Source organism: Petromyzon marinus, unplaced genomic scaffold (genome assembly GCF_048934315.1).
Source record: "Petromyzon marinus isolate PM22_M1 ecotype Great Lakes invasive population unplaced genomic scaffold, UKy_Petmar_22M1.pri1.0 PM_Scaffold_36, whole genome shotgun sequence".
Lineage (NCBI taxonomy): Eukaryota > Metazoa > Chordata > Hyperoartia > Petromyzontiformes > Petromyzontidae > Petromyzon > Petromyzon marinus.
Genome location: NW_027423346.1, coordinates 826,959 through 840,817, shown reverse-complemented (window position 1 = coordinate 840,817; position 13,859 = coordinate 826,959). Strand labels below are relative to the sequence as shown.

At 44.8% G+C, this 13,859-nt stretch overlaps 1 protein-coding gene across 4 annotated transcripts in view; it reads right to left on the bottom strand.

The window, feature by feature from the left end:
* LOC116938331 (thiosulfate:glutathione sulfurtransferase-like) overlaps positions 1-13,859 on the bottom strand; it is a 38,494-nt gene that overhangs the window by 8,918 nt on the left and 15,717 nt on the right. For all 4 annotated transcript variants that reach the window (XM_076064189.1, XM_076064188.1, XM_076064190.1 and 1 more), the window contains one exon: positions 6,907-7,026. In XM_076064189.1, coding sequence (XP_075920304.1) covers positions 6,907-7,026 — 120 coding nt within the window. The remainder of the gene's footprint in view (positions 1-6,906; positions 7,027-13,859) is intronic.

Here is a 13,859-nt window from a genome sequence, read left to right as displayed (position 1 = left end):
TGAGAGAGAGACACGGGGAGAGAGAGACACGGGGAGAGAGAGACACGGTGAGAGAGACACGGTGAGAGAGACACGGTGAGAGAGAGACACGGGGAGAGAGAGACACGGTGAGAGAGACACGGTGAGAGAGACACGGTGAGAGAGACACGGTGAGAGAGAGACAGAGAGAGAGAGAGACACGGGGAGAGAGAGACACGGTGAGAGAGACACGGGGAGAGAGACACAGAGAGAGAGAGACACGGGGAGAGAGACACGGTGAGAGAGACACGGTGAGAGAGACACAGAGAGAGAGAGAGAGACACGGGGAGAGAGACACACGGTGAGAGAGACGGTGAGAGAGACACAGAGAGAGAGAGACACGGTGAGAGAGAGACACGGTGAGAGAGAGACACGGGGAGAGAGACACACGGTGAGAGAGAGACACGGTGAGAGAGACACGGTGAGAGAGAGACACGGTGAGAGAGAGACACGGTGAGAGAGAGACACGGTGAGACAGAGACACGGTGAGAGACACGGTGAGAGACACGGTGAGAGACACGGTGAGAGAGAGACAGAGAGAGACAGAGAGAGACACGGGGAGAGAGAGACACAGGGAGAGAGAGACACGGTGAGAGAGAGACACGGGGAGAGAGAGACACGGCGTGAGAGAGACACGGTGAGAGAGAGACACGGTGAGAGAGAGAGACACGGGGAGAGAGACACGGTGAGAGAGAGACAGAGAGAGAGAGAGACACGGGGAGAGAGAGACACGGTGAGAGAGACACGGGGAGAGAGACACAGAGAGAGAGAGACACGGGGAGAGAGACACGGTGAGAGAGACACGGTGAGAGAGACACAGAGAGAGAGAGAGAGACACGGGGAGAGAGACACACGGTGAGAGAGACGGTGAGAGAGACACAGAGAGAGAGAGACACGGTGAGAGAGAGACACGGTGAGAGAGAGACACGGGGAGAGAGACACACGGTGAGAGAGAGACACGGTGAGAGAGAGACACGGTGAGAGAGACACGGTGAGAGAGACACGGTGAGAGAGACACGGTGAGAGAGAGACACGGTGAGAGAGAGACACGGTGAGAGAGAGACACGGTGAGACAGAGACACGGTGAGAGACACGGTGAGAGACACGGTGAGAGACACGGTGAGAGAGAGACAGAGAGAGACAGAGAGAGACACGGGGAGAGAGAGACACAGGGAGAGAGAGACACGGTGAGAGAGAGACACGGGGAGAGAGAGACACGGCGTGAGAGAGACACGGTGAGAGAGAGACACGGTGAGAGAGAGAGACACGGGGAGAGAGACACGGTGAGAGAGACACGGGGAGAGAGAGACACGGTGAGAGAGAGAGACACGGGGAGAGAGACACGGTGAGAGAGACACGGGGAGAGAGAGACACGGTGAGAGAGAGACACGGTGAGAGAGAGACACGGGGAGAGAGAGACACGGGGAGAGAGAGACACGGTGAGAGAGAGACACGGGGAGAGAGACATGGTGAGAGAGAGACACGGTGAGAGAGAGACACGGGGAGAGAGACACACGGTGAGAGAGAGACACGGGGAGAGAGAGACACGGGGAGAGAGAGACGGTGAGAGAGACACGGTGAGAGAGACACGGGGAGAGAGAGACACGGTGAGAGAGAGACACGGTGAGAGAGAGACACGGTGAGAGAGAGACACGGTGAGAGAGAGACACAGTGAGAGAGAGACACGGTGAGAGAGAGACACGGGGAGAGAGAGACAGAGAGAGACACAGTGAGAGAGAGACAGAGAGAGACACAGTGAGAGAGAGACACGGGGAGAGAGAGACAGAGAGAGAGACACAGTGAGAGAGAGACACGGGGAGAGAGACACAGAGAGAGAGACACAGTGAGAGAGAGACACGGGGAGAGAGAGACACGGGGAGAGAGAGACACGGTGAGAGAGACACGGTGAGAGAGAGACACGGTGAGAGAGAGACACGGGGAGAGAGAGACACGGTGAGAGAGACACGGGGAGAGAGAGACACGGGGAGAGAGAGACACGGGGAGAGAGAGACACGGGGAGAGAGAGACACGGGGAGAGAGAGACACGGGGAGAGAGAGACAGAGAGAGACACAGTGAGAGAGAGACACGGGGAGAGAGAGACACGGGGAGAGAGAGACACGGGGAGAGAGAGACACGGGGAGAGAGAGACACGGGGAGAGAGAGACACGGGGAGAGAGAGACAGAGAGAGACACAGTGAGAGAGAGACACGGGGAGAGAGAGACACGGTGAGAAAGACACGGTGAGAGAGACACGGTGAGAGAGAGACACGGGGAGAGAGAGACAGAGAGAGACACGGTGAGAGAGAGACACGGTGAGAGAGACACGGTCAGAGAGAGACACGGTGAGAGAGAGACACGGTGAGAGAGAGACACGGGGAGAGAGAGACACGGTGAGAGAGAGACACGGGGAGAGAGAGACACGGGGAGAGAGAGACAGAGAGAGACACAGTGAGAGAGAGACACGGGGAGAGAGAGACACGGGGAGAGAGAGACACGGTGAGAGAGACACGGTGAGAGAGAGACACGGGGAGAGAGAGACAGAGAGAGACACGGTGAGAGAGAGACACGGTGAGAGAGAGACACGGTCAGAGAGAGACACGGTGAGAAAGACACGGTGAGAGAGAGACACGGGGAGAGAGAGACAGAGAGAGACACGGTGAGAGAGAGACACGGTGAGAGAGAGACACGGTCAGAGAGAGACACGGTGAGAAAGACTGATATGAGTGTGTGAGTGAGTGTGAGTGAGTGAGTGTGTATGTGAATGAGAGTATGTGAGTGTAGTGTGTATGTGAGTGAGTGTGTGTATGTGAGTGAGTGTTTATGTGAGTGTGTGTGTGTATGTGAGTAAGTGAGTGTGTATGTGAGTGTGTACGTGAGTGTTTACGTGAATGAGTGCGTGTGTATGTGAGTGAGTGTGTGTGTGTAGTGTGTGTGAGTGAGTGTGTGTGTATGTGAGTGTGTACGTGAGTGAGTGTGTACGTGAGTGAGTGTGTATGTATGTGTAGTGTGTATGTGAGTGTGTGTATGTGAGTGTGTATGTCAGTGTAGTGTGTATGTGAGTGAGTGTTTATGTGAGTAAGTGAGTGTGTATGTGAGTGTGTATGTGAGTGTTTACGTGAATGAGTGCGTGTGTATGTGAGTGAGTGTGTGTGTAAGTGTGTGTAGTGTGTATGTGAGTGAGTGTGTGTGTATGTGAGTGTAGTGTGTATGTGAGTGAGTGTGTATGTGTAGTGTGTATGTGAGTGTGTGTGTATGTGAGTGTGTACGTGAGTGAGTGTGTATGTATGTGTAGTGTGTATGTGTGTGTAGTGTGTATGTGAGTGTGTGTGTGTGCGAGTGTGTATGTGAGTGTGTATGTGAGTGTGTGAGTGTGTGTGTGTAGTGTGTGTGAGTGAGTGTGTGTGTATGTGAGTGAGTGTGTACGTGAGTGAGTGTGTATGTATGTGTAGTGTGTATGTGAGTGTGTGTGTATGTGAGTGTGTGTGTAGTGTATGTGTGTGTGTAGTGTATGTGAGTGTGTGAGTGAGTGTGAGTGAGTGAGTGAGTGTGTATGTGAATGAGAGTATGTGAGTGTAGTGTGTATGTGAGTGAGTGTTTATGTGAGTGTGTGTGTATGTGAGTAAGTGAGTGTGTATTTGAGTGTGTACGTGAGTGTTTACGTGAATGAGTGCGTGTGTATGTGAGTGAGTGTGTGTGTATGTGTGTGTAGTGTGTATGTGAGTGAGTGTGTGTGTATGTGAGTGAGTGTGTACGTGAGTGAGTGTGTATGTATGTGTAGTGTGTATGTGTGTGTAGTGTGTATGTGTGTGTAGTGTGTATGCGAGTGTGTGTGTATGTGAGTGAGTGTGTGAGTGTGTAGTGTGTATGTGAGTGAGTGTGTGTGTATGTGAGTGAGTGTGTACGTGAGTGAGTGTGTATGTATGTGAATGAGAGTATGTGAGTGTGTGTGTATGTGAGTGTGTATGTGAGTGAGTGTGTGAGTGAGTGTGTGAGTGTGTAGTGTGTATGTGAGTGAGTGTGTGTGTATGTGAGTGAGTGTGTACGTGAGTGAGTGTGTATGTATGTGTAGTGTGTATGTGAGTGTGTGTGTATGTGAGTGTGTGTATGTGAATGAGTGTGTATGTGAGTGAGTGTGTATGTGAGCGAGTGTGTACGTGAGTGAGTGAGTGTGTACGTGAGTGAGTGTGTATGTGAGTGTGTGTATGTATGTGTAGTGTGTATGTGAGTGAGTGTGTATGTGAGTGAGTGTGTACGTGAGTGAGTGTGTGCGAGTGTGTAGTGTGTATGTGAGTGTGTGTGCATGTGAGTAAGTGAGTGTGTATGTGAGTGTGTAAGTGAGTGAGTGTTTACGTGAATGAGTGCGTGTGTATGTGAGTGAGTGTATGTGTATGTATGACTGGCTCCAGTTTAACAGCAGAGGTCTCACTCCGAATCAGTCGAGCGGCAATATCTTTTCATCGGTTGTGTAACGCTGTGTGGAAGCTACCTGGTCTGTCGCTCCGCACTAAGCTTCAGGTCTTCTCGGCCACGGTCATTCCCTCCCTTCTCTACGCTTGCGAAACGTGGACCCCGCTAATGGAACATCTTCGCCGGTTAGAAACATTTAGGCTGGCCTGCCTACGACCCATCCTGGGTTTAACCAGACTGGATTGTGTGAGGAGCTCACAAATCCTTGAAAGATTTGGGTAAGGTCCCATCGGTGAGCTCCTCCGGTGGGCAAGGCTGCGTTGGCTGGGTCATGTAGCCCGCATGCCCAGCCACCGCATGCCGAAACAGCTTTTGTTCGGCCGGATCGAGGGGGCTAAACGGGCGCGGCACGGGCTAGAGAAGAGATGGAGTGACGTGGTACAGGAGGACGTGGAGCTGAGTGGACTTGCCAATGACTGGTACCAGCGGTGTCAAGATCGGCCTCTGTGGAGGAGGCTCGTGAAGGACGCTACTGGGCAGTTGGAGGCAGTCGCCCTCCAACAACAACGGAGGGCGGAGGAGCGACGCTCACAACAGCGAGCGGAGCGCCGGGTGGCTAAAGCACAGCAGGTTGGCACAGTAGGGGGCACAGGTGGTGCATCAGCCAGTCATCTCAGTCAGTCGACCCGTGGCACCTGCTGGGTCTGCCACGTGACCTCCTGCCAGCGGGCGTTCGACACTTCACGTGGCCTCAGGGTGCACATAGCCTGGCACAAGCGTCGTGGTGACGTCACCGCCACTTAGTGGCGAATGGCGGTTGTTGTTGTTGTGTATAAGTGTATATATATATGAGTGTATATATGTGTATATATGTGAGTGTGTGAGTGTATATATGCGAGTGTGGGTGTATAAGAGTGTGTATAAGTGTGTATATATATGTGAGTGTGTGAGTGTATATATGTGTGAGTGTGGGTGTATAAGAGTGTGTATAAGAGTGTGTATAAGTGTATATATGTGAGTGTATATATATAAGAGTGTATATATGTGTATGTGAGTGTGTGTGTATAAGTGTATATATATATGAGTGTATATATGTGCATATATGTGAGTGTGTGAGTGTATATATGTGAGTGTGTGTGTATAAGAGTGTGTATAAGTGTGTATATATGTGAGTGTGTGAGTGTATATATATGCGAGTGTGTTTGTGTATATATGTGAGTGTGTGTGTGTATAAGAGTGTGTATAAGTGTGTATATATGTGAGTGTGTGAGTGTATATATGTGAGTGTGGGTGTATAAGAGTGTGTATAAGTGTGTATATATATGTGAGTGTGTGAGTGTATATATGTGTGAGTGTGGGTGTATAAGAGTGTGTATAAGAGTGTGTATAAGTGTATATATGTGAGTGTATATATATGAGTGTATATATGTGTATGTGAGTGTGTGTGTGTGTATAAGTGTATATATATATGAGTGTATATATGTGTATATATGTGAGTGTGTGAGTGTATATATGTGAGTGTGGGTGTATAAGAGTGTGTATAAGTGTGTATATATATGTGAGTGTGTGAGTGTATATATGTGTGAGTGTGGGTGTATAAGAGTGTGTATAAGAGTGTGTATAAGTGTATATATGTGAGTGTATATATATAAGAGTGTATATATGTGTATGTGAGTGTGTGTGTGTATAAGTGTATATATATGTGAGTGTGTGAGTGTATATATATGTGAGTGTGTTTGTGTATATATGTGAGTGTGTGTGTGTATAAGAGTGTGTATAAGTGTGTATATATTTGAGTGTGTGTGTGTATATATATGTGAGTGTGTGTGTGTATATATGTGAGTGTGTGTGTGTATAAGAGTGTGTATAAGTGTATATATAAGAGTGTATATATATATAAGAGTGCATAAATATGTGTATGTGAGTGTGTGTGTATAAGTGTATATGTATAAGAGTGTGTATAAGTGTATATATAAGAGTGTATATATATATAAGAGTGTATATATATGTGTATGTGAGTGTGTGTGTGTATATATGTGAGTGTGTGTATATATATATGTGAGTGTGTGTGTATATATATGTGAGTGTGTGTGTGTATAAGAGTGTGTATAAGTGTATATATGTGAGTGTATATATATAAGAGTGTATATATGTGTATGTGAGTGTGTGTGTGTATAAGTGTATATATATGTGAGTGTGTGAGTGTATATATATGTGAGTGTGTGTGTGTATAAGAGTGTATATATATATATGTGTATGTGAGTGTGTGTGTGTATATATGTGAGTGTGTGTGTGTATAAGAGTGTATATATATAAGAGTGTATATATATAAGAGTGTATATATGTGTATGTGAGTGTGTGTGTGTATAAGTGTATATATATGTGAGTGTGTGTGTGTATAAGAGTGTGTATAACTGTATATATAAGAGTGTATATAAGAGTGTATATATGTGTGTATGTGAGTGTGTGTGCGCTGCTACCAGGAATGTTGATGGCCGATGTGGAGATTTTCCCCTTTGCCACCTCCTCTGGACTCCGCACGTCAAAGAGCCGGATGGAGCCCGCAGCCAGTAGAGACACCAGCTCCTCATACGTCACCACTGTCAACAACAACAACAACATCAACAACAACATCAACAACATCAACAACATCCAGTAGAGACACCAGCTCCTCATACGTCACCACTGTCAACAACAACAACAACATCAACAACAACAACATCAACAACAACATCAACAACATCATCAACATCAACAACATCAACAACAACATCAACAACAACATCAACAACATCAACAACATCCAGTAGAGACACCAGCTCCTCATACGTCACCACTGTCAACAACAACAACATCAACATCAACAACAACATCAATAACAACAACATCAACAACATCAATAACAACAACATCATCAACAACAACATCAACATAATCATCATCAACATAATCATCATCAACATCATCAACATCATCAACATCAACAACAACATCCAGTAGAGACACCAGCTCCTCATACGTCACCACTGTCAACAACATCAACAACAACATCAACAACATATTCTTAGTTTTTTCGGTAAAGTCACGTTGAAGAGAAACAACAAAATAACAAAATATATATAAAACAATAAAAAATTCTCACGACGTTTCGACCATAACTCAAACGGTCATCATCAGGTGTGTCGGTTTGCATAAATTTATTTTGAAAACGGCATATTTATTTATATATATAAAAATAACGTTTGCGTCACGCGCAACGATGGCAGTTTGCCAGGACTAGTCCATCTATTTTTTGAAAAGAGGAGGGGGGAGACGAAATTTGTTTTTATGTAAGCTGTCTGAAAGGCACTGTAAGCGTGAACAATCAATCAAGAACTGAAATGATTTATCAAATCTTTCCAATGATTGCTAAGATAGAATCCATCTTCTCGGTTGAAATTGTCTCTGTGTTTGTATATGTGGATAGCCTCATGAACGAATCTCTCATGGAAGCCAGATGGCTTACAAAGAACCTCCGTCTTGGAAAAGTCAATGGCATGTGAGCCTACTGAATTAGAACAATGATCTGCTACGGCCGAGGTGTTGGTCCTACCGTGTTTAAGGTCTGCTTTATGTTCACGAATGCGGTCCGAGATATGGCGTTTGGTTTCTCCAATGTAACTACTACCACAGAGGCAACTTAGTTTGTAGACACCAGGGTATTGTATGTCCGGAATCACATCTTTTACAGACGGAACCAGATCACGGATTTTATGTAATGTGTTGAAACGGACCTGGATCTTGTGTTTATTCAAGATTTTGGAGATCTTTTTTGTGATCCCAGCAATGTAGGGTAAAGTGATGGTTTTGAAAGGCTCCTCAAGAGGGTTCTTCTTCATGGTTTGAGTGATAGCTTTGCGGATTGTATAGTCGGAGTAACCATTAGCCCTAAGAGCTTGGTGTACGTGCTTGAGTTCACTGCTTATGTGTTCCTGGTCGGATATGCATTGGGCTCTATGATACAGAGTCTTGATGAGAGAATTCTTCTGTGATGGATGGTGGTGGGAATCCGGTTTCAGATAAGCATCCGTATGGGTATCTTTCCTGTAGACAGAGTGGCTCATTGAACCATCAGGTCTCTTTTTAATTAGGACATCCAAAAAAGGTATCTTGCCATCTATTTCGACTTCCATGGTAAATCTGATGGCTGGGTGTATGGAATTGATGTGGTCGAAGAATTTGTCTAGAGCAGGCCGGCCATGTGGCCAGATGACAAAAGTGTCATCCACGTACCTCTTCCATAAGGTTGGGCGCAGAGTGGCAGTCTGGATGGCGTCAGTCTCAAATTTCTCCATGAAAATGTTAGCTATAACTGGAGAAAGGGGGGAGCCCATTGGGGTGCCCTCAGTTTGTTTGTAGAAAGTTCCATTCCAAGTGAAGTATGTATTGGTTAAACAGTGTCTCACCAGGGGGGGTACCTCAGTGTTTAGTCCTTGATGAACCAAGTCTTCAATGATTGCAATGGTGTCAGGTACAGGAACCTTAGTGAATAAGGAAACTACATCAAAACTGACAAGCAGGTCGTCTGGGGACAGGGAAATACCCTTGATTGTTGATACCAGGTGAGTAGAATTTTGTACCGCAGAGGTGGTCTTTCCAGTGAAAGGACGCAGGATTTCAGACAAAAAACGAGCTAGTTTGTAGGTGGGGGAGCTGATAGTAGAGACTATGGGACGAAGAGGTGTATCAACTTTATGTATTTTTGGTAAGCCGTATAATCTTGGTGGCCTGGCAGCAGAAGGTTTCAACGAAAACTGTTTAGATTGATCAATTAATGTGGTTGAATCAGAAATTATTTTGTTGGTTTGTGTGACGAGGCTGTTGGTGGGATCTCTTTTTATTTTTGTATAACTACCATCGTCGAGTAATTCTTTAATTTTGTTGTTGTATTCTATTTTATCCATGATAACAGTAGCATTGCCTTTGTCAGCTGAGAGAACTACAATATCATTCCTCTTTTTTAATTTATATAATTCAAAACGCTCATCTTTGCTGAGGTTGCTAGCTGGCATCTTAGCGTTTTTGAGGGTTGCAGCGATTTCAGATCTTGCTACGTCTGCAGCGATGTGACCCAGGCCCCTGAGAGCAACGTCTACTTGGGCAATTATATCATTAACTGGTATGTGTTTAGGTGTGACTGCAAAGTTTAGACCTTTAGCTAAAACGGATTTCAGACCATCGGAAATAGAACTGTTACTGCGATTAATTACGACTTTATTAACGTCTAACTTTTTGGTGTGTGGGTCCGGTCTTTTGTTTAAGAGGAGGTTAAATTTGGAAATCAGGTTTTCCTTACATTTGGTCGACATCGTAGCAGCTGAAGAGGCAGTCATATTGTCTACATGTTCCCAATCCGATGTGGACATTATTGCCGTCAATGATAAGTGTGATTTGTAGAGTGTCTTGTCTAACTGATCTAGTTCTGTGCGTATAAGTCTGATTTTTTCTGAGATAAGAGCTAAGCTAGTTTTGAAAAGAATTCGTTTCGCATTAGAAGAAGTTACAGTAGCAGAGGTGAGTGTAAATGCGATTGGTATTACCCCAGAGTCGCGGCATCTCTTCAGGAAGGTGAGAGACTCGATCAGCTGAGCTTTCTTATCCCGGAGTTTGTTGAAAGATCTTAAAGTTATGTGAAAACCCTCCCCGTAGAGGCGATTAAATTTTGATTTAAAGCTTTCGTGACTGCAGTAATTCATATTCTTAGTTTTTTCGGTAAAGTCACGTTGAAGAGAAACAACAAAATAACAAAATATATATAAAACAATAAAAAATTCTCACGACGTTTCGACCATAACTCAAACGGTCATCATCAGGTGTGTCGGTTTGCATAAATTTATTTTGAAAACGGCATATTTATTTATATATATAAAAATAACGTTTGCGTCACGCGCAACGATGGCAGTTTGCCAGGACTAGTCCATCTATTTTTTGAAAAGAGGAGGGGGGAGACGAAATTTGTTTTTATGTAAGCTGTCTGAAAGGCACTGTAAGCGTGAACAATCAATCAAGAACTGAAATGATTTATCAAATCTTTCCAATGATTGCTAAGATAGAATCCATCTTCTCGGTTGAAATTGTCTCTGTGTTTGTATATGTGGATAGCCTCATGAACGAATCTCTCATGGAAGCCAGATGGCTTACAAAGAACCTCCGTCTTGGAAAAGTCAATGGCATGTGAGCCTACTGAATTAGAACAATGATCTGCTACGGCCGAGGTGTTGGTCCTACCGTGTTTAAGGTCTGCTTTATGTTCACGAATGCGGTCCGAGATATGGCGTTTGGTTTCTCCAATGTAACTACTACCACAGAGGCAACTTAGTTTGTAGACACCAGGGTATTGTATGTCCGGAATCACATCTTTTACAGACGGAACCAGATCACGGATTTTATGTAATGTGTTGAAACGGACCTGGATCTTGTGTTTATTCAAGATTTTGGAGATCTTTTTTGTGATCCCAGCAATGTAGGGTAAAGTGATGGTTTTGAAAGGCTCCTCAAGAGGGTTCTTCTTCATGGTTTGAGTGATAGCTTTGCGGATTGTATAGTCGGAGTAACCATTAGCCCTAAGAGCTTGGTGTACGTGCTTGAGTTCACTGCTTATGTGTTCCTGGTCGGATATGCATTGGGCTCTATGATACAGAGTCTTGATGAGAGAATTCTTCTGTGATGGATGGTGGTGGGAATCCGGTTTCAGATAAGCATCCGTATGGGTATCTTTCCTGTAGACAGAGTGGCTCATTGAACCATCAGGTCTCTTTTTAATTAGGACATCCAAAAAAGGTATCTTGCCATCTATTTCGACTTCCATGGTAAATCTGATGGCTGGGTGTATGGAATTGATGTGGTCGAAGAATTTGTCTAGAGCAGGCCGGCCATGTGGCCAGATGACAAAAGTGTCATCCACGTACCTCTTCCATAAGGTTGGGCGCAGAGTGGCAGTCTGGATGGCGTCAGTCTCAAATTTCTCCATGAAAATGTTAGCTATAACTGGAGAAAGGGGGGAGCCCATTGGGGTGCCCTCAGTTTGTTTGTAGAAAGTTCCATTCCAAGTGAAGTATGTATTGGTTAAACAGTGTCTCACCAGGGGGGGTACCTCAGTGTTTAGTCCTTGATGAACCAAGTCTTCAATGATTGCAATGGTGTCAGGTACAGGAACCTTAGTGAATAAGGAAACTACATCAAAACTGACAAGCAGGTCGTCTGGGGACAGGGAAATACCCTTGATTGTTGATACCAGGTGAGTAGAATTTTGTACCGCAGAGGTGGTCTTTCCAGTGAAAGGACGCAGGATTTCAGACAAAAAACGAGCTAGTTTGTAGGTGGGGGAGCTGATAGTAGAGACTATGGGACGAAGACATAAAGTTGATACACCTCTTCGTCCCATAGTCTCTACTATCAGCTCCCCCACCTACAAACTAGCTCGTTTTTTGTCTGAAATCCTGCGTCCTTTCACTGGAAAGACCACCTCTGCGGTACAAAATTCTACTCACCTGGTATCAACAATCAAGGGTATTTCCCTGTCCCCAGACGACCTGCTTGTCAGTTTTGATGTAGTTTCCTTATTCACTAAGGTTCCTGTACCTGACACCATTGCAATCATTGAAGACTTGGTTCATCAAGGACTAAACACTGAGGTACCCCCCCTGGTGAGACACTGTTTAACCAATACATACTTCACTTGGAATGGAACTTTCTACAAACAAACTGAGGGCACCCCAATGGGCTCCCCCCTTTCTCCAGTTATAGCTAACATTTTCATGGAGAAATTTGAGACTGACGCCATCCAGACTGCCACTCTGCGCCCAACCTTATGGAAGAGGTACGTGGATGACACTTTTGTCATCTGGCCACATGGCCGGCCTGCTCTAGACAAATTCTTCGACCACATCAATTCCATACACCCAGCCATCAGATTTACCATGGAAGTCGAAATAGATGGCAAGATACCTTTTTTGGATGTCCTAATTAAAAAGAGACCTGATGGTTCAATGAGCCACTCTGTCTACAGGAAAGATACCCATACGGATGCTTATCTGAAACCGGATTCCCACCACCATCCATCACAGAAGAATTCTCTCATCAAGACTCTGTATCATAGAGCCCAATGCATATCCGACCAGGAACACATAAGCAGTGAACTCAAGCACGTACACCAAGCTCTTAGGGCTAATGGTTACTCCGACTATACAATCCGCAAAGCTATCACTCAAACCATGAAGAAGAACCCTCTTGAGGAGCCTTTCAAAACCATCACTTTACCCTACATTGCTGGGATCACAAAAAAGATCTCCAAAATCTTGAATAAACACAAGATCCAGGTCCGTTTCAACACATTACATAAAATCCGTGATCTGGTTCCGTCTGTAAAAGATGTGATTCCGGACATACAATACCCTGGTGTCTACAAACTAAGTTGCCTCTGTGGTAGTAGTTACATTGGAGAAACCAAACGCCATATCTCGGACCGCATTCGTGAACATAAAGCAGACCTTAAACACGGTAGGACCAACACCTCGGCCGTAGCAGATCATTGTTCTAATTCAGTAGGCTCACATGCCATTGACTTTTCCAAGACGGAGGTTCTTTGTAAGCCATCTGGCTTCCATGAGAGATTCGTTCATGAGGCTATCCACATATACAAACACAGAGACAATTTCAACCGAGAAGATGGATTCTATCTTAGCAATCATTGGAAAGATTTGATAAATCATTTCAGTTCTTGATTGATTGTTCACGCTTACAGTGCCTTTCAGACAGCTTACATAAAAACAAATTTCGTCTCCCCCCTCCTCTTTTCAAAAAATAGATGGACTAGTCCTGGCAAACTGCCATCGTTGCGCGTGACGCAAACGTTATTTTTATATATATAAATAAATATGCCGTTTTCAAAATAAATTTATGCAAACCGACACACCTGATGATGACCGTTTGAGTTATGGTCGAAACGTCGTGAGAATTTTTTATTGTTTTATATATATTTTGTTATTTTGTTGTTTCTCTTCAACGTGACTTTACCGAAAAAACTAAGAATATGAATTACTGCAGTCACGAAAGCTTTAAATCAAAATTTAATCGCCTCTACGGGGAGGGTTTTCACATAACTTTAAGATCTTTCAACAAACTCCGGGATAAGAAAGCTCAGCTGATCGAGTCTCTCACCTTCCTGAAGAGATGCCGCGACTCTGGGGTAATACCAATCGCATTTACACTCACCTCTGCTACTGTAACTTCTTCTAATGCGAAACGAATTCTTTTCAAAACTAGCTTAGCTCTTATCTCAGAAAAAATCAGACTTATACGCACAGAACTAGATCAGTTAGACAAGACACTCTACAAATCACACTTATCATTGACGGCAATAATGTCCACATCGGATTGGGAACATGTAGACAAT